Source organism: Dipodomys ordii, unplaced genomic scaffold (assembly GCF_000151885.1).
Source record: "Dipodomys ordii isolate 6190 unplaced genomic scaffold, Dord_2.0 Scaffold67, whole genome shotgun sequence".
NCBI classification, from domain to species: Eukaryota; Metazoa; Chordata; class Mammalia; order Rodentia; family Heteromyidae; genus Dipodomys; species Dipodomys ordii.
The window spans coordinates 6387151-6409246 of record NW_012267283.1 but is presented as its reverse complement, the minus strand read 5'-3'; the positions used below and the strand labels follow the sequence as shown (position 1 = coordinate 6409246).

Below are 22096 nucleotides of genomic sequence, written 5' to 3'. Positions count from 1 at the left end.
ATAGTTAGGTATTCTTCCAAAATGATGCTAGCATTTTTACTACTACTAAGATATTAGCAAATCAGGTGTGTGGGATTACCAGGCCTTCTAATTAACTTTGGGCTGAAGATGTTCCTGTCTATATTAGGCCTAGGAAAAAAATTTCTTTTAAAAATCAACTACTGTGCAATTTATAGTTTAAATGTAGAAAACTTTAAGTAAATAGCTGACTAGAGGACTATGAGAAAAGAGGTACAGTATAGCAAAGTTCCTGGAGAACACAGGGAAGGAATTCTTCCTTGTGGTCTGGGAAGAATCAGGAAAGATTACACAGATTTCTAGAACACTCACAAATTGAGTCTTAGGAAACTAACAAGAACCTAATCCTGGCAAAGCCAGGAATGAAAAGAGGAATGGAGGCCCCCAGTAATTGCCAGTATGGGAATGAAACTGGAAGGCATGTAGTGTTCACGGGTGTAGGTGAACCTCACTGCAGGGAGACAAGCAAAGCCTCAGCATGGACTGGGCTACAGGGGATCTATGGTAAACTGGCGATCATGGCTTCTTTCCCAAAGAAGCCATCTGCTCACCAGCTCCAGCTCGACAGTACATTGTAGGAATACAATCTTTTGTATAAATTACAGAAGATTATAGTATAGTTTTTAGTGTAAGAATTAACTGAAACTTTTAGAAATTGCACCATAAATTCCAAGTAAGCATTTCTTGGACAAATTCTAATTGACTGGACTGATACATTGTAGCCTTTGCCTCTGTGTGTGTGTGTGTGTGTGTGTGTGTGTGTGTGTGTGTGTGTGTGTTTGCATGTGAGTTACACCCAAATTGAATTCATCCTAACTCATGTTGCATTTCATCTTCTATATCTATAAACTGGTTATTTGACTCTATATTAATGTTAACATATTTTTATAGTTTCTTTTTATCTTAAAATGAAGAAAATATTCCAAACTCATCAATATAATACTCTTTTTAAATTTTAATTTATATATAAGATTTTTCATATTTATGTGAATAAACACCTTATAGGATATTTGTTAAACATTTAAATTCCTGAACATTTCTCTTATACCACCGCATCAGAATCCTAGAACCAAGGAATCCACATTTTCAGGAACTTGCAGGGGAATTTTACAGGAAATTCTGGGGTTGGCAGTGACCTATGTAATCCCATCATAACAGTCTGTCCATCTTTTTTCTACTGCATACATTGAACTTGACCTGAAGCACATATGAATCAAAGTCCAGAACGTTGGGATAACCAGCATCTACTTGACTATATAGACCTAAGTCTGTCTCCTTGCCTTGCTTCGTTTAGTCTGACAGTGATGTGTTGGAAAAAAATCAACAGTGCCAAGCCCTTTAGTTTGTTACATGTGCCATGGGCTAACTCTAGCTTGGAAGCTATCAATCTTAAATCTCTAAAGCATATGTTCATAATTACCAGAAAGAGAAACAAGAAACCACTACACTGAATTTATCCATTATTAACTTACTATTAATTTATAAGCCTATTAATTTTTTATCAATACCTTTGTAGACTGTGAGTCCACTTCCTGCAAAGTCCTCTCCTCATCAAACTTAATATGTTCTTTTTAGACCTGACCCAAATGACATAGCCGCACTGATAAATCTCTCCTTTTCATTGCCCTCTGCTCTGGTTTCTGTAACATTTTGCTAATATGGCTATGACAACACATTTCATCACAATTATATTCATCTCAGTATTTCTTTCATTAATAGCTATTGAGACTACTCGGTTGGAATGGTAGATTCAGTAGCCTTTCACAGACACCAAATAATGAGATCCATTTTAAATATATCTTGAGTCTGCCAAAGGAGAGGGGCCTAGAGGGTGAAGCCACAGACAATCAACCTAGGCCAACTATGGCTGAGTTAATCATCGAAAATATACAATTACATGGAATCCAATTAAGAAATTCTAAACCTGCCCAATTACAACATGCTACATTCTGTATTCCATTGTTTTAATTGGTGAGATATAGTGCATTGTAGCATCTAGGTTATTTTTAATATAGGAAATTTTTGTTACCAGAAAGATATTGAACTAGTAAAAGAATTCTATTAAAACTCATATAAGTCAGGCACAGTGGCTCAATTCTGTATATCTGTCTACTGAAAGAGAGGTGGAGGTTGAGGGATTGTAGTTAGAGACCAGACCAAGCATAAAAATTTGTGAGAATCCATATTAAGCAATGGCTGGACAACCCCTGTGAAACAGAGGAGCAGAAGTAGGACCACAAACCAGACCAGCCAGACCATAGAGGGAGATCCTACCTCAACGTAGAAAAAAAAACCTGTGGATTACAGTAGAGCACCTACCTTATTTTGCAATTTTCAGAACTACAAAAAAATCCTTATTTAATAAATTAAAAATAGTAATTCATATCACAAAGAGTATGAATCTTGGCATCAGATACCCTTAAATTCATATGCTAAATTTTCCACTGTGTAGAAAATTATTAAAAAGCCTCTGTTACTTAATCTGGAAAATGGAAATTATTTCGTAAGGTGAAGAGCTCATTAGATAAAGAAATGTAAATAAGCGCACATGAAAATGTCCAGCATCTTAGCTAACTGACAATAATCACCTGTGAGTTGGAGTGTTGTTATATTGAACCATTGCACCAGGCATGAGCCCTTCCATTCTAAAACCCAGAAGAACTCAGGCATGAAGACAGTATATGTTCACTGATAGAGCCCAGCTTTACACTGGCAACTTTAGCAACAGAGTTAAACTGGCATGCTAGGATGTGTACCATACAAGCACAACTTTCTAACTTCAAAATTTATAGGAAGGCCTAATTTACCCAGGAGCTTTTTAAGTTAAACTTAAAAAAACACAAAGTAGAAATGATCTGCTTCTGAAAAATTAGAGGCTTACAATCAACCAGTCCATGCAGGACATCATTAGAACATGCACCTGTGGAAAGGTCACCATATCAAAGATGTAGACAAGCAGGCAGACCACGTAGGGCCCCACAGTACCTCATGGCTTCATAAAGGTTCAGTCTGCCCTCTGACTTTGCAGTTCTAGAAAGTTTAACTTCATGTGCCAAAAGGTAATGGGTCTCTCAGGACTTGGTTTAACAACTAAATTCTCAAGAGATAGTGGGTAGGGTAGACAGTAGAGCACTTAGCATGGAGCAATAAACATACAAGAAATCCAGGACACTCTTTTCCTTGGCATTATGTGCCACCTATTTAGGTGGTTTGGAAACAGATGTGTTGTCAAAGGGTTGCTCAGAATCAATGAATCAGAACAAAGGAATGGGATGCTCTTGAGGAATATTCCAGGAAAAAAAGATATAGAACAGCTAATGATGCCTCCAGTCCTACAACCCCATTCATTTCCTCTATCTGGAACAAAATTCCTTTCTCTCTAGATTCGCATACCAGGCTCCTCTCTGCTTAACAGGAACGTGTGCCCTGGTGCTAACCCAGTGACAACTTCCTCTTATTATGACTCGGTCACTTTAATAAAGCTCTGACATTGTCCATAACTCCATCATTTATTTTACTAGTTTGTAAGCTATGTGGTTCTGTTTCATATAACTGAAGTCTTGGGTACCATGTGCTGAGTCCTATAGGTTACCCTTACACAGAGGATGATTTTGTCACACTATGACTATGTAATGCACCTTATCATGACTCCTCTAGAAATGACAGCACCAGTGTTTACTGATCTCAGGCACAGACATACTCATTGTAGCAACTTTGACTCTGTCAGGTGACCTCATAGCAAATGCCACAGTCATTTTTCAAGGGTACTTCTTGTTGTGAGGGGTGGTTTCTGTTCACCTTTCCTAGATGATTTATGGAAATATTTAAACGTGTTTCAGCAAGTTAAACATGTCAGCACATGTCAAAACACTTAAATTATAATGAGAGTCAATGACCTTAGCACAAACACATTGTCAATACTAAAGACCTCTTGCGATGATTAACATCCTCCATGAATTGAGTCTCTTTGAAATGACTTTTCTCCAGTCTCTTAAATAAGTTAACTAGTGTGCTTATTTCCTAACCTAAGGATTCATAGCATTAACTTTATGGAATTGAAGAATTTTAAAGGCTAGAATTTATTTGATCTTTGTCATAGGATTTTGTTTCTAAGAAGCACTTAATAAAAGGAACTTCTTGTTTCAATTAATAAAAAATGATATGCAGTATAATGTTGCATAAATCTGGTAAAATTTAAATAATGAGTAAATTTCAGAAAAGGAAGTTATATGATCAACCTGGATATTTGGTACAGAACAGAAACTCATGTAAGCTAGATAGAACTTTACACATGTCATTATGGAACAAAGTTTTCATTTGGAAAAGATTTTCATTGATTTTAATTTGAGCTTATGGTGAATTTAATAGTATGTTAGGACTCCACAGAATATAAATTTATTCCACAACATATAATCTTTTTGAAATATTGCTCACAGATTTGTACATTTCATTTTATTTGATTGCATATTGGATGCCATATTTTAATTATTGTCAATTTCAAATTTTTCATCCTCAATAATAAAATATTTTTTAAAAAAACATCCCATCTGGACATAAAGTCTCTGTGACATAACTTTAAATAATTTGTCAAATAATTGGTTTGCTCTGCACTAGTGATTACACTTATAATCCAAGCTACACAGAAAGCTGAGATTTGATAATCATAGTTCAAAATAAGCCAGGGTAGGAATATCTGTAAGATTCCAATTAACTACCCAAAAGATGGAAGTGGAGTTGTGGATCATGTGGCAAAGTATCAGCCTGGACAGAGTCCAGGTCCTGAGTTAAAACTGTAGTATCAACACGTAAAAAGTGCCCTTTCTTTCCCTTTATCCTTTTTTCCTTCTCTTTCCTTCTTTCTTTCTTTCTTCCTTCCTTCTTTTCTTCCTTCCTTCCTTCCTTGCTTCCTTCCTTCCTTGCTTCCTTTCTTTCTTTCTTAAATTGTATTTTATTTTGTTGTAAAGGTGCTGTACAGAGGGGTTACAGTTACATAAGTAAGGATTCGAGTACATTTCTTGTTGAACATTGTTACCCACTCCTTTGTTTTTCTCCCAATATCCATCCTCCTTATTCCCCCTCCCCAAGTTTTAAAGTGCATTCCCAACCTAATGTCTTGTGAGTATCACTGTTGTGTTGGTTTATTTATTTATTTTGAGAGAGAGAGTGAGAGACAGAGACAGAGAGACAGAGACAGACACAGACACAGACTGAAACAAAAAGACAGAGACAGTATCACTACATAATTCTGGGTGAGTCAACTCATGATTCTTCTGCCTCAGCTTCTCTGGTACTGGGATTAGAACTGTGTGCCACTATACCCAGTTAATGAGCTTTTGATAGATTTCCAATTCCAAAACTACTGGGTTAACAATTTCCATCCGCTCATTCATATAGTCAGTGACCAGGTATTTATGGAGCACAATGCACTGAATTCTGGGTACATAGTGTGAGTGAAAACAGATAAGAAGCCATCTCTAGTCCAGGTAACTCATAAAGACCCAGCCTGTATTCCACCATTTTTTGTCTATGTTCTATTACAACAGAACTCCTTCTGCTATCTTTAGGAATGCATATTTTAACTGGTAGTTCTCCACCTAACTCTTTGGATATGTTTTCTCCCATCAGTAGTTCTCACATTTATTACAAAAGCCACTGTAGAAACCTCTTTCATTATTAAATAATGCATTTCTCATCAGAAATATGTTGTTTCCTATATTTAAAACTTGTTGAGGGAAGCAAAATGGAGAGTTTTGAAAATAAATTTATGCCAGTTTTTAAAAAGTTAAATATTAAAATGATGCTATTTAAAAATGCTGATGAAGCACCCATGAACACAAGGTTAACAGAGGATATTAAGAGTGATCCTTAGTTGGGAGAGAGGACAATTATTCTCAACTGATAGGTTCAAAGATACCTCCAGGTGTGCTGCCTACTCTGGTGTGTGTGACCCATACACATGGCCAACGGAATGGTCAATGAGGTTGTAGAAAAGAGGCAATCAGAGGGTCACACAAATTATCCATGAGCTAGCAAGGTGAACCCATTAATCACTGCAAAGTGTATGGCTCTTGCCCTAGATTCTAACACTGGTCTCATTTGTGTTGCTCACGCTGCTGAGACACACATATGTGTGACCAAGTTGCTCAATGAACTCAATTTCAAGGAGGTGATACCCATCTTAAAGACAGAGATCATGCTTTTACCCAGCTCAGAGTTGTCTATGTTCTTCAAAAGTGTATATACTAATGAATAAAATATTTTTCTAAATATCTAATGTAAATAGCACCTATTGTGAAGGTAAATTCAATAAAACATTACTATCCAGCTGTAATACAACTGCTGACTCATATTCTTGCTAATATTCTCTTTTGAGGCACATTTGCTTCTATAGGCTACATGGTTCCCTAATAGAATTCATCTCATACAGTGATAGAATGAAGAATGACATTAAAAGGAGCTTTGTAGATTGTCTATGAGGTAAGTAGCTAATGCACCTCAAGAGAAAAATAAATGGGGAAACATTTCACAAAAAGTTTCTAAAAGGTCCTTCACAATTGAAACAGGATATATGTTGTCATTTTTTAAATACAAAGTGTAGTTGATAATTTGGTTTATAAATTATAACCTTTTTCTTTATCATGTCCTACATTTATTCCTCTCTTTTTTTATACTGATTCCCTATTTTCCAGGTATATACTACACAAAAACATGGTATCATTGTCTAAAAAAGAAAGGGAAAAAAAGAAGACAAGAAAGGAGGGAAAGATGAAGGAAAGGAGGGAGGGAGGAAAGAGAGAAGAATGGTGGGAAGGGAAAGGAAAAAAGGAGGAGGGGAGAAGAGGAGGAAAGAAGGGAAGGAAAGCAAAGAAGCAGGAAGGAAAGAAGGAAAGTTATTGTGGCTTTTGATATAAAGATTTAATGATACATTTCATACATCGCTATAGAGTGGCCATGTTAACTACCTCATGAAATTTAACCACTCCTGCAGAAAAAGAACAAAGAGAAACCAACCAGAGCATATTGATGATCGCTTCTTGGGCAATAGTTTTAAAGCCTCTGTAGGGGTTGCTAAATATTCATGTGTTGAATAACTCAGGATGTGACCTTATTTGGAATTGGGGCCCTTGTAGATGTAATTAAGTAAAATGAGGTCATTCTGGAGCCGTACAGGCCCTTGATCTAATATTACTCCTGTCCTTATAAAAAGAGGAAACTCAGGAAGGGCCACAGAGGGCAGTCCATGCAAAGAAGGCAGGGACTAGAGTGGTACTTCTTAAACCAAAGAATGGCAAAAATCCCCACGCTGAAGGCAAGACACAGATGCTCCCTCACAGCCTTCAGAAGGAGCCGCGCCTCGCCTAGACAGCCTCCAGAGCCACACAACGACAATTAAGCCATCTAGTCTATTGCATCTTGCTGTTCCAGCTCTGGAAAACTAGCATATCTTTTCATTGTTGTTGTTATCACTGACTGGAAACAATGATGATGGAAACAATGGTGCTTGATAGTGTCTGTCTTGTCAGGACAGATCTGACCCCATCCTCACCCCCAACACACACAGACACACACACACACACACACACACACACACACACACTGAAACTAGGACATGCTTGAGTGGGCCTTTGACTGAGGCTTTGAAAATCACTTACCACAGAAATGAACTCTGTCTGATCTTGCTTGCACATGATCACAGAGAGCAGAAACCCAGTTACCATTGCTGCTCCTCAGAGAACGGATATTTACCTTAAGGAATAGACAGGAAAGGCAGCAATAATACACTAATGTAAGGGTCACTGACAAGTTTGAAGACAGCTATAAAGGCTTATTTCTATTTCCTACAGTTTCTAGCTCAATACTGTACAACTACTTCTTGGTATTTAGTCCCTGACAAGAGATTAACAACCTTTCCCAATAATGTATCTTGTTAAAAATAATTTGAATACAAACATAAACTACTTTTTTTCTATTTGTAAATATCAGTAACAATAAGTAGATAGGTAGGAAATCCACTCAATGAATTTTCTATTTTCTGAGAAAGTATTTTTTGGATGGTGGCCTCAAAAACAAGTCTTTACTGCTACCTAGTGGCACAAAAGGATTATAACACACTAGAGCTTAAATAATAGATACCAACTAATCACTGCCCTTATAAAAGTATAATTGAGAAATACATTTTTTCTTAATTCTTCAAAGGAAGGGTTACAACTATAATTAGAAAAATACAGCAAACACTTCCATACCACCTGAAGTGTTTACTTACATCTTTATAAACTAATTCTAATTTCCATATATGATAGAAAATGAATCTTTTCTCCCTGGGCCTGATTTAACTTCACTTAACATGACTTTTCCTAGCTCCTTCCATTTCTTTGCAAGTGATGCAACATTGTTCTTTTTAGTGGATGAATAAAATTGTATAGTGCATATATATCACATTTTCTTGAGCCATTCATCCATTGAGGGACATAATGACTAATTCAATACTTTGTCTATAGTGAATAAAACTGTAATGAATGTGGTTGTATGTGTGGCATTACTGTATCTGAGTTTGAAATTTTTTGGATAAATGCTCATGAATCAAGGTGTGTCATAGGGATTACTATGTTTAGATTTTTGAGGGACTTTTGTATTGCTTTCCAGAGAGGTTGAACAAGTTTACCTTTCCACCAATGGTGTACTAGGGTTCCTTTTTGTCCACATCCACACCAGCCATCTGTTACTGTTTGTTTTCTTGATAATAGCCATTTTAAATGGGGTGAGTTAGAATCTCAGTGTTTGCTTTGCATTTCCTATATGACCAGAGATATTGAGCATTTCTTCATGTTTCTGTTGGCCATTTTCACTTCTCAGAAACCTCTAGTTACCTCATTTGTCTATTTATTAGTTGGGTTATTGGTCTTTTAAGAGTTTATTAAGTTCTCTGTATATTCTAGATTAGGCCATTTTCTGATGTGAGCTAACAAAAATATTCTCCCATTCTGTAGGCCAACATTATAGTTTGTTAACCAAATCCTTTGCCTTGCAAAACCTTTTTGATTTGATGCAATCTCACTTATTAAGTCTCTTTGATTTGCTGTACTTCTGGTTCTTTAATCAGAAAGAACTGACTGTGACAAGGAGTTGTAATGTTTCTCCTACGTCTTCTTGTAATGGTTTCAGGAGTTACAATGAGGTGGTGTGGGGTGATAAATAAATGCCCAGTTTCAGTTTTCTGCATGTGGATATCCAGTTTTCTCAGTACCACTTGTTGAAAAGGCTGTCTTTCTTCTAACCTATGTTTTTAGCTCCCTTATGAAATATTAGATGGCTATAGATCTGTGGTTGTCTTTCTGGGTCTTCTCTTCTGTTCCATTAGTTCTCAAACCTGTTTTTGTGCCAGCACCAAGTTGTTTTCATTACTAGAGCTCTGTAGTAGAGTTTGAGATTTGTATTGTTAAACCTTCAGCATTAATTTTTCTGCTCAGGATTTCTTTTGTGATTGGGGGACTTTTGTGCTTCCATATGAGATTTTGGATTGTTTTCTCAATTGTATGAAGTAAAATAGGTAGATTCAGGGAAGAACTCAAATAGTATAATGCCCTAGAAAGGTTAAATCATAGTTCAACAAAATAAACACCAGGAAATGGTACTTGAAAGAAGTGAGAATTGAGTTATGAGAGGGGATAGATGAATGAAGAGAAGAAAGGGAGAGAATCCAGTAAAAACTTCAACAAAATATATATAGTGGAATTTTACTCATCCATCAGAAATAATGATATTGTACCATTTGTAAGGAAATGAAAATATTTGAAAAATATATTAAGTGAAATAACTCAGACCCAGAGAAACAAATTTGCATAGTTTCCCTCATTTGTTGTAGCTATAATGTGCCTATTAATCTATAAGTAATCATGTTGGGAGCTATGCAAATGGTTAGCAATGAATTATCTGTAGTAGACCCTATGGAGAGCTAAATATTGTAATTGTTTCAGGAAGACAAATTCAAAGTCTAACAAAATAAGCATCAGGAAGTGCATTCTTGCAAATGGGGGGAGCAAAGGGAAAGGGACCAAGGGGAGAGAGTAGACAAATGAAGGTGGGTGGAGAATATAGTCAATAATTTATTGTATATACTATAAAATGTTGAATGTTGAATGTGTGGCACTAATCAAGATGCATTGTATTCATATACTGCTTTATTAAATGGCACCTACTTAAAAATAAATGAATAAATAAAATAAAGAAAAATAAAAAATTCAATATATATCATACAAAATTAAGAAAAATGAGGAAAGGGATAAGTTGAGAGGGATAGGTAAGAACATTGAAAGGGGTGATATTGATCAAGTTTCATTGTATTCATAAACTGCCTTGTTAAATGTCCTTTGTACAACTACTTAAATATACATATAAATTATATTAATTATAGTGTAGTTTACACATATAGCTACATCTCTGTCACAGAAGGATAAGAGAATTAACCCTTTTTTCTCTTGTTTCCATTTGTGTGCTTACAGGAGCATGGTCTTTGTATTAACACTCACTAATTTAGCATATATCTGTGTTGTCACTCTTGCATTCCAAACATAAAAAGATGACTAAGGGCAGGCAATGGTGGCTCACTCCTTTAACCCTTGCTACTCCAGAGGCTGAGATTTGAACATCACAGTTCAAAGCCACACAAGGAAGGAAAGTTCATGAGATTATCTCCCATTGACCTCCAAAATACATTCAATGGTAGAGCATTACATTTTAGCAAAACAGCTCAGAGACAGCACCCAGCTCCTAAGTTCAAGCCCCAGGATCTACACACACACACACACACACACACACACACACACACACACACACACAGTGTGTCTAAATGATTTACTCTGCCCTTGCTATGCAAACCAGGCTCATTTTTGGTTCCTGTCCCAACCAATATATTCCTTCCTTATCCCTCTGTATCTCTAGTAGGGTTTTTTCTATATATATTTTTTTATTGTAAAAATACTATACAGAGGGGTTACACTTACAAGAGTAGGGTAATGAGTGCACTTCCTACTGAGCATTGTTACCTACTCCTTTGTTTTTCCCCTGCCACCCCTTTCCTCCTCACCTCCCAAACTCCTCCCTCCACCCCCCTCCAAATTATAGCGTCTTGTACACCTCATTGCTACAATGGGTCAACCTGTATCCTTATTTCAACATTTTGTTATTTCCCTTCCCCTCCCCAAATTATAAAAATGTATATATAAGATGCAGGACACGGGAATCTGATACAGTGAAAACAGGGGTTATACCGTGGGGGAAGAACATACAAAAGAAACAAAAGAATCACATAGTACATTGTAAGTACATTAAAAGCAATAGCAAGAAAGAAATTGCCACTTGTTTCCCTGTCTTGGGGTTCATTTCGCTTGACATCATTTATATGGTCATATGTACATAGCTTTTGACCTTTTTTTTGCTTTTCCTAGACATGTACTAGTTATTGCCAATAAGGGAAACCATGGGACCTATGTTTCTTTGGGCCTGGCTTATCTAGTGTTTGAATCTCAGTTCCTTATCACTTTCAGATACTAGCTTTGTACTACATTTCCAGTATAGGCTATAAATTATCTTTTGTTCTGATTATTTCTTTGACACTATTTCTTTGGTGTTTGCTGGTCAGAAACTACCATAAAGCTTATCATATGTCTGTGCTCCTTTGTGCCAAGGGAGCAAAATCACTACTTAGAGATCAGACGAGTGTAAATTTTAATGTTCGGGTTAAACCTCCTCACACATTTAGCTTGGGTATTTACCAGAGTATGGCATTTTATTATGGTGGCCATGGCAAATGAATACTTCTTTCCCTTCTAGAAAATGTGGACATCTCCTTTATTAACAGTCTTACTTTGTAAGAAATTAACTATCTTTCTTTACACCCAATCTATTTGAGAGGAAGTGTAATGATTTTTCAGCCAGATATATGTTAATCCAGGAATAAATGATTAATTTCTTAAGAGGAGATAAGGTAAGCACCAAAGAAATCCTCTTAGTCCCAGCTGTGATCAGATTATTTCCTTCATGATTTAACCAGGCACATAGATCTTACTGAGATCATTGAAATAGGTGTCCATCCCTCTAGTGCCCTTTATTAATAAATCTTTGTTAGTGTCCCCAAGAATCTCTAAAGTGAGCCCAAGTAAGACATAATGAAGCACCTGCTAGGAGGCATTATAGTCCTGGATGAGAGCTCCCTTTAGTTTTCCAAATCCTTCAAAATTATATCATTCTAATTCCTGGAATTGAGTTGTACAGACTATGGTATAATGCATCTAATATACATGTCTGTCCAGCTCTTTTGGGTTACTTTGAACATGTTTTAATTTCAGTCCACATTTTTTCTAATCTTTTCTCCTAATTCCACCTAAGTGATTCATTAAGAGCAAATGCCTATAATCCCAGATCTATGGTAGGTGGCAGAGGTCTAAGGTTGTTTAGGCAAAAACAAACAAACATACATGAGAGCCTATCTGAAAAATACTAAAAATCAAGAAGAATGGGGGTGTGGTTCAAGTGATAAAGGCAACTGCAAGGCCCTAAGTTCAAGCTCCAACACAGAAAAAAGATTGGATCATATTTGTAGTGATGTTCCACTAATGAATATATTTATCTATTCATTAGTATATATTCATATATATAAATTTATATTAGCATATCTCTAATATGAAAAATATTAACTATGAAGCCCTTCAGTCAGCATAGACTACCCCAAGTGTCAATAACAGCTTCACTTCTGGTGAATCTTTCTCTCTCACTTAATAATCCAGTCACACTCACCTACTTATTTTTTTCCTGAGTGCAAATGACCTTTTACAAGTCCAGGTTTAAGTACGTGTTATTCTCCTTGCCTGGAAGGCTTTTCAATTACTCACTGAGATGTTCCCAATAACTTTCCAAATTCAACTTTGGTAGTAATTCCTCTGTGATATCCTTTGTCACCTATTCACAGACTACCACAACTCACAAGTACTTCTTTCATTGAGCTATAGTTTCTAGGTTAGACTGAGAAGACGTTCAAGGAAGAGTTTACATCTTCATTTTTATTCTGATCCCTAAAATCTAACACAGTAACTTAAAATCAATGCTAGTTAAACAAATGATTTAAAAGCAGAAACAAAGCAGGAGGAATGTGATCTTCATATATTTGCTTTCTTGAATCATTTTTTTCCATTTATTTCCTTTTGAAAAGAAGTAGGAATGTTAAAAAATGTTGATTTTCAATGTTTAGTTCAGCTAAGCAAAAGCATCATCTTAGTACAACAGCTCCTGTGACCCTCACTGGCTTCCCCTGGGGCTTCATACATCATGAATGAGGCCTCAGGACTAACATTTGTGGTTCCACTTCATGTATTTCCTCAACACCAATGCTTTCAAGTGAATTGGACTTACTTCATGCTCTTCTATATCGGATAGGCTTTCAGTTTGTTATGCCAAGGGTCATCCAGTGGCAGTATGCCATTGCTAGAAAATCTCAATGCATTTAGTTTTTTACAAAACTAATGAATTCTCATGCCTCTTATTAGCTTGTCTATTGTAGAGCCATAACATACTCATTTCTCTGCCTTAGACAAACCAGGCATTCTCTGACTCTTCAATTTTGTAAGCAAACAAAACAATATACAGGTAATTATAAGGTTCCATCTCTCAGGCTCAGGTCTAGTTTACTCCCTGTCACTCCAGTTAAGTGATTGGAACCTTTCTGATTCTCCTTTGAGAGCCTGCCCATATTTCAGATTCCTGCTCTTCCTCTGTTCTTCTAGTATAGTGTGGATCTGCCCAGTTTCCAGTTTAATCGCTTCCTATTATTTCTCTTCATATTTGCCTGGAATCATTTATTCCTCATTCTAGTAACACTTTGAATTTAGTCTTCCCAGGTCTGTACTCACTCTAACATTAACAGATATTTACATGCTTTATTAACAAAATCTACTAAAAGAAAAAATATATGTACATATAAAGCGATGAAAGGACACATATATACCTATATATATACTGACAGTATGCATATTATATACAGAGTATTATATACAGAGTATAAATAGATATACATATAAATTAATTAATGTATAATCATGTATATACATACAATCAGTATATATGCTTATCCATTATATAGGATGGATACACATATATTGATAATATATGTATAATATATATTGATAGCATATATATATATCCATAGTATATATGTTCATTTATTCATCATATATACTGAGAGTATATACATTAATAGTATATATGATATACTGACATATATATTTTACATATACTGATATTATATATGAATCCATTATATATAATGTACACTCATAAGTTAGCAATTTTAATATACTCAGTACAGTTCTGTGATAGCCATTATGTAACTTAAAAATGATTGTACCAATGAGCATCAGGGTTCAGCAATGCTATAGTTGAAAAAGTTAATACATATGATTGATTTCAATCTCCTTCAGTTGGGTACAAGAAAAGAAAGGCTAGCTGCACATGATGGCTCAAACCTGTACTCCTACATACTTGGGACATGAAGATCAGTCAATTATGGTTTGAAGACTACCTGGGAAAGAACTCCATTAGATTCCATCTCAAGCAATGGCTGGATTTTGGTGAAATGTATTTGTTATCCTAGCTGCTAGAGAAATACAATGGCTGGGTACAATGTGTTGGAGTTTGTTGTACTTTTTAAAAATCTTGACAGCAGTTCAAATTTGTGACTTTCTCTGAATGAGGACATATTGAATAAGTGATGTTATTTGTGATATTAATCAACAATAGCCGTGATTAAATCTGATACTTAATGTAGTTAATGACAAATTGTATACAATAAAACTGGCGGCATGTTTATCGTTTTTCTTTGTCGATCATAGGGCTTGAACTCAGGGCCTGGATGCTGTCCTTGCATTCTTCAGCTCAAGGCAAGCACTTTACCACTTGAGCCACTTACAGTTTTCTAGTGGTTTATTGGAGATAAGAATCTCACAGTGAAAATCGGTTATACCGTGGGGTAGGGGCATACAAAGCAACAAAAAATCATGTGGTACCTTATAAATAGGTTAGAAGCAATAGCAAGAAAGAAAAAACTACTTGTGTCCTTATCTTGGGGTTCATTTCCCTAACATCAACTTGTCTGACCTTTTCTGCTTGTCTCAAACATACACTAGTTACTGCAAATAAGGGAAACCATGGGACCTATGTTTCTTTGGGCTTGGCTTACTTCACTTAATATGAATTTTTTCCAAGTCTTCCCATTTCCTAACAAATGAGGCAATATCATTCTTTCTGATAGAGGCATAGAATTCCATTGTGTGATCCACATTTTCTTGAACCATTCATCTACTAAGGGGCATCTGGGTTGGTTCCATATCTTAGCTATGGTAAATAATGCTGCAATAAACATAGTTGTGCTGGTAGCTTTAGTATGGTCTTGCTTGTGATCACTTTGGTAAATGCCAAAAAGTGAGAATGCTGGGTCATAGGGGAGCTCTATGTGGAGTCTTTTGAGGAACATCCATACTATTTTCCATGGTATAATTTTGAGAGGAGAAGGGAAAAAACAAATTGTTTGAACAGGGATACAGGTTGACCCATTGCAACAATGAGATGTACAAGACGCTATGTCAAAAATGAACTTTACAATTTAGTCAGGAGGTGGAAGGTGAGGGGAGTGTAGTTGTGGAGATGGGAGGGAAGAGATAGTAGGGAAAAAACAAAGGAGGAGACAACAATGCTTGATAAGAAATGTACTCATGGAAGTGGTGCTGTAGCTCAAGTGGTAGAGCGCTCGCCTTGAGCTGAAGAGCTGAGGGACAGCGCCCAGGCCCAGAGTTCAAGCCCCACAACCAACCAAAATAAATAAATAAATAAATGTGTAGTGTTAAAAAAAAAAAAGAAATGTACTCATTACCTTGCTCATGTAACTGTAACCCCCCCCCATACAGCATTTTACAATAAAAAAAAAACTTATTTTTTTAAAAAAAAAGAGTCTCACAGACTTTCCTGCTCAGGCCGGCTTTGAACTGAGATCCTCAGATCTCAGCCTCCTAAGTAGCTAAGGTTACAGATGTGAGCCACCGGCTCCTGGCTACTATATACTTTAAACCATCAGAGTCTTACTTGGAAAACAAGCAACCTGCAAATGGAATTGTACACAGTTACCTAAGTTCTGATCTCCCCAATTTTGGAGGATCCCATATTTAATACAACTAGGTTTCACAGGTATTATAAAACTTTCCTTAAATCCAAAGACAAATACAGCAAAATTATTAATTCACATTAATTTTATCAGCCTGAGTATTTACATAACATACTAGGGAAAAAAGTAAAATTCCCCATTCCCAAATAGAGTCAATGGGAGCATGTTTATTTCTTGTTTGAAAAGCAGTACAATTAGATCCGACAAGTTACTGATTACAGTTGGGTCAGTGGGATACTGTCCCTGGAGTTTCAAACTTTGTAATACTGCACAAATAGATGTGAAACTTTAATGGGTGGCATTAGCTGGCAATCTTTCAAAATCAACCAATAGCTTAAATTGCCTTCCAGTACCAATAGCTGGTCTTTTAGAGGGTGTTTTTGTGGTATAGTCACCAGGACAACTCTGGCACTATGAAAGATATATCTACCTTGTGTCACCTAACGTGAGCACCTCCTTCTCCATCACCCTGGGTGTGAAAAGAGAAACTCTTGCTTATTTCCTAATGTTCAAAGTTAAGTTAATTAGTTTGTGTCTATAGATATCTATTCATTCTTTTTAGTCACTCACTTACCCCCCTCAAAAAAATCCTTTTGAAAACGTCCATAGGAGCTGAAGATGAAATAGTGAACTTGGAAACAAAAACTTTCCTCTTAAGAAGATCGTTTAAAGAAAGAGCATTGTAAAAATAAATAAATAAATAAAAAAGAAAGAGCATCCTTTCAATGGTTTAAAGGCAAATTGATTGCACAGCTGTAAACGACTTACAAGCATAGTTTGAACAAAGATTGTAAAACACTTTCACCTTCCTATATTTAATTTTAAAAGACCCTCTTTCCACTCTCCCTAACATTGAAATGAAAGTTTTATAGCAAAAATAGCAATTTGAAGATTTGTATCTTGACTTCTTGATTAAATTGTATTTATGACATTGTTCAAACATGTATTATTAATACATTAGACTAGAGAAGCATTTAAGCACATGATAATAGGTAATAAGTACATGTGAAAATGTGAAAATGAATCCTTTTTAAAAAATATATAACAAATATATAACAAATGATATATACATGCTTGTATAGAAGAACACAGTAAAACGTTCCATTCGAATTGGACATCTGTTACATTCTTTTCCTTCTTGGGATTTTCTCATTATCCTGAAGTTGAAGCCATCATATTTGTGCTGTGTCTCCTGATGTATCTGATAACCTTGCTGAGAAATATCATTCCGATTTCCATCACATCCTGGATTCTTACCTGCATACTCCCATCTACTTCTTCCTTAGCAACCTCTCCTTCCTGGATATCTGGTATACCTCTTCAGTGCTCACTCCAATGTTCGCAAAATGTTTCAGGGGACACCACCATCTCATTTTCAGGATATGCTTCTCAGATATACTTCTTTCTTGCCATGGGCTCCACTGAGTGTGTGCTGCTTTCCATGATGGCCTATGACAGGTATGTGGCCATCTGCCACCCCCTAAGGTAGCCTCTTAGGAGGATGACTCGAAAGGTGTATGTGGAAATTGCAGTTGGCTCCTGGGTAACAGGTTGCCTCACTGCTCTGGCGGAAACAACACCTGTGCTGAAGCTGCCTCTCTGTGATCATAGAATCATTAATCATTTTCCGTGTGAAATCCTGGCTGCCCTGAAGACGGCTTGCATCGACACTTCCATGGTAAGTTCACAGTGCTGGTGATCAGTGTCCTCCTTCTTCCCATACCGATGCTACTCATCCTTATTGTTTATGCTTTTATCCTCTCCAACATTCTGAGAATCAGTTCTGTGGGTGGTCAAAGCAAAGCCTTTTCAACATGGGCAGCCCACCTGACTGTACGGGGTGGCTATTTCCTATGGGACAGCGCTCTCCGGATACCTGACGCCGTCTGCTGTAAATTCATGGGAAGTGGATAAATTCATGGCTTTGGTATATGCTGGATTAACTCCCATGTTCAATCTTATTATCTATAGTCTACGGAACAAAGAAGTAAAAGAAGTTGTGAAAATTTGCTGATTAGAAATCATTTTAGGATCATTTTAATGTCTATCATCAAATAATAGGAGAATAAACACACTTTTCTGGACAATCTACATTATCTTGAAAACTGCATAATAGTTAATATAAAACTCTTGAGAAGAATCATTTGGATTAGGAGTTTGCCATAAGGTTCTCTGTCCTTATTTGCCTTATAAACAAAACTTTTCGCATAAAATTCATTTACACAGAACTAATTTGGCTTTGATGGAAATACTTAGCATTTAATAAGCATCAGCATGACATCAAATTAAATGGCTGCCTATGTAATCTCAGTGTCCAGATGTGGCATACTCATGGAAATACCTGGTTTAATAAGAATGTCGACCTTTAAGACTGGTAAATTTTCAAATATTTTATTTTCAATTACTTGCTTTTATCTCTAGATTTAAAATGAATAGATATTTTAAATCAGTGTATATATAACTCAAGGCATATTCATACAATGTTATTTATAAAACTATCAACTTTAGAATTCTTCCTAGCCTCCCTAGCGTTAAAAATGTGAAAATATATGATTTTTAGATTTGACAAAACATAATTTTGCTTATTTTTATATGTGTTGGGTGAATAACTATTTGTACTTATAAAATTTGCAAAATAAGGTTTTGCATAATTTTAATGCTGTGTATGAGCTAGCATAAAGGTGAAACAATTATCGGAGTTCTAATTGTATAATTGAGTATAAGGTCAGAATGTTTTCATATTGTGCTTTTTGAAGTCTCTGTGAATTCATTGATACATGCGTCCACAGTGTTATTTTCAAAGTATGTTGAATAATTGACCCCTAAAGGAGAAGGTAGATAAACCTTACCCTGTAGTAATTACATTGCAAAAGAAACTATTTATTAATGTAAGCATATTGTAGAAAATGATTCATGAATATACTTAATATGTGAGGACAAAATTAAGTAAATTAGAGTTTTGCCATTAATGCAAATTGATGTTTTGCTTTTACGTCTTCAGTGAAGCTACGGAATAATGAGGCCAATGAGCACACATTACCTTCTGCTTATCATAGAAACTTGCTTGGATTTCTGCAAATGATTGCTTTATCCTATGGAAAAGGTATTACTTGATACCATAAATATGATCTCCTTGGGCCTCAGGCTTACAAAAGATGACATGATCATAGGTAATTATCAGCTGAGCATCTTGGCACACATCTGTTATACTAGCAATGAGCCTTCAGGTCCATTTATCTTTGAAATGGAAGAACAAAAACGGCTTAAGCTCCAAACATCTGGAGAAGCTGCCCATTCAACAAAAAGGACCAGGATGTACAGAATCTCTAACATAAGGGATAGGATCATCTCAGAAATCCCTAAATGGATGCTTTATTTCCTGTGAACCTGATGGCAGCAGTCCATGAACTAGAGGAGTCAAGAGAAATATGAAGTGTAAAGTACAAAAGATAAGAAGCTATTCTAATCTTGTCAGTGAAGTAAGCAAGGTGAACCTCTTTTAGAGAGTTTTGCTAAGGGAGGTGATCAATGCCATTGGGGACCCAGTGATTGTAAAAAAAAAAAATCTTTAGAAACAAAGGTTTCTATTCCTAGGTCATAACAGTAGACAAAGCTAAACAGAGCTATAACACACACACAAAAATGTATATAAAAACATTTCTATCTATTCTATTTATATTTATCTATAAGATGGAAAAACATATACTAATGTGTATAATTGCAATAGATTTTATCCTCACTTTATATATATATGTCTTTTCTGAAAATAAGAAACTTGGCATCAATTACCTCAAATATATTTCCTTTAGTCTGACTGTATGTGGTCCATCTCCCATTTCTACTGTTTTATCACCTACACTGGTTTATGTGTGGTGACACAACTTTGAGCTATAATTTTCAATCCAGACCTTCTTTGAGAAGCTAGGCTATTATTATCTGTTGTCAGAACTTGACCTGGAATCTTAACTGCCACTCCTTTACCGGTTTTCTTTAGGACCATTTCCTTAATATTTATTTTGTGTCTAAATTATGTTCCTTGGATCTCTGTCTAGACAATTCAATTTAAGAAAATTAGCTGGGCTCTTTTTGTTTTTCTAAATTTTCTAGATCAGAAAAAAAAAGTTATTTGGAACTTTTCTTATATCTACCTGTTATTTTCTATACTAAATTATGTTGAAAATACTTAAGAGCCAGTCACTTGTGGCTGATGCTTATAATCCTAACTTCTCAGGAGGCTAAGATCTGAGGGTCCTGGTTTGAAGCCAGGGCTGGAAGATAAAACTGTGAGACTTTTATCTCTTTTAACCAGTCAAAGGTAGGAACTCCAGGTGTAGCTTAAGGGACAGTGTGCCAGCTATGAACAGGAAAGCCAAAAGAGAATGTGAAGCCTTGTTTTCAGCTTCTATACTTGCACAAAGAAAAAAAAAAAGAAAATACAAAGAAAGAATTAAAAAATAGGAAAGATGGAAGGAAGACAGTCACACACACACACCAGCAAAAGTAAAAACTGTGACAATTTGTACAGATTCCTGGCCATTTTCAAGCGAATCTGCTTTGTCATGTGGTTGAAATTAGGTTTGGCTTAATTTCATTTAGGCCTAATAGCCTACATGTCATTCTAAGAGATGTAGTACAGTTTGAAATCTTTAGGGTTTGTGCTTGAAAGCTTATAAATCTCAAGAAATAATGGATTTAAGGCAAGGTGAAATAGTTCTCTGGACAAAGAACTTTAGGAGACTAACTTTAGGAGACTAACAGGTTTGTCTCTATTCTGCTCTCACTGGTGGTAAGATGGGGAATTACACCATGTCAGAGAGAACATTGCTCACTCCTGCTTTTGTGCTAGATGTTTTAAAGTCTGGGGGTTTTTTCCGTTTTTTTATGTTTTATTGTGAAAATACTGTACAAAGGGGGGTTACAATTACATGAGCAAGGTAATGAGTACATTTCTTATCAAGCATTGTTGCCTCCTCTTTTGTTTTTCCCCTACCATCCCTTCCCTCCCACTTCTACAACTACACTCCCTACCCACCCACCCCGACCTCCCTACCCCTCCACCCCTACCTAAATTGTAAAGCTCCTTGTTCAACAGTGTCTTGTACATCTCATTGTTACAATGTGTCAAGCTGTATCCCTATTTAAACATTTTGTTTTTTTTCCCTTCCCCTCCCCTAAATATTCCGACATCAAATACAGTGAAAACAGGAGTTATACCATGGGGGAGGAACATACAAAGAAACAACAAAAAAAAATCACATGGTATCTTATAAATACGTTCAAAACAATAGCAAGAAGAAAAAAAAACACTTGTGTCCTTATCTTGGGGTTCATTTCACTTAACATCATCTTATTTGGTCATATGTACATAGCTTTTGACTTTTCTGCTTGTCCCAGACATATACTAGTTATTGAAAATAAGAGAAACCATAGGACCTATGTTTCTTTGGCTTAAAGTCTGTTTTACAATATGTACCATCACATAAAGGATAAATGTAAGGTGTCAACTTGTATTCAAGATTCTAAGGTACTGCATACAGGTGTCTTCTGTCAGTATTTTAAGAACAGCAGGGTTTGAGTTAACTCTGTCAATGGAAGTAGGAAGAAGCCTACATCTGGTTCCATCTTCAACAACTTAAAATTACATTATGCTTTATCACACCACTGTTAGATTACAAGTTGTGGGTCATTTAATGACTTGGGAAATTGGAAATCCTTTCCATTGTGTATCAGGAAATGTTATTACCCTGGCTTTAATCTATTACCTATCCTAAACTAAGCATATATGAATCCATATTAGTGGCAAATAGCAAAGCAAAATCACACACATTTCTTAAATTATACTCAGTATCTTGGTTAATGCAACTCTATACCTGC

General features: G+C 35.9%; 1 protein-coding gene across 1 annotated transcript; it reads left to right on the top strand.

Moving 5' to 3' along the window:
* Positions 1 to 392: 392 nt before the first annotated feature.
* LOC105990754 (olfactory receptor 13F1) lies at positions 393 to 18280 on the top strand. Its single transcript, XM_013023236.1, is given in 7 exon segments — positions 393 to 585; positions 17305 to 17463; positions 17466 to 17568; positions 17570 to 17901; positions 17904 to 18061; positions 18063 to 18225; positions 18228 to 18280. Coding segments are annotated over 7 exon segments (1161 nt in total).
* The last annotated feature ends 3816 nt before the right edge of the window (positions 18281 to 22096 follow it).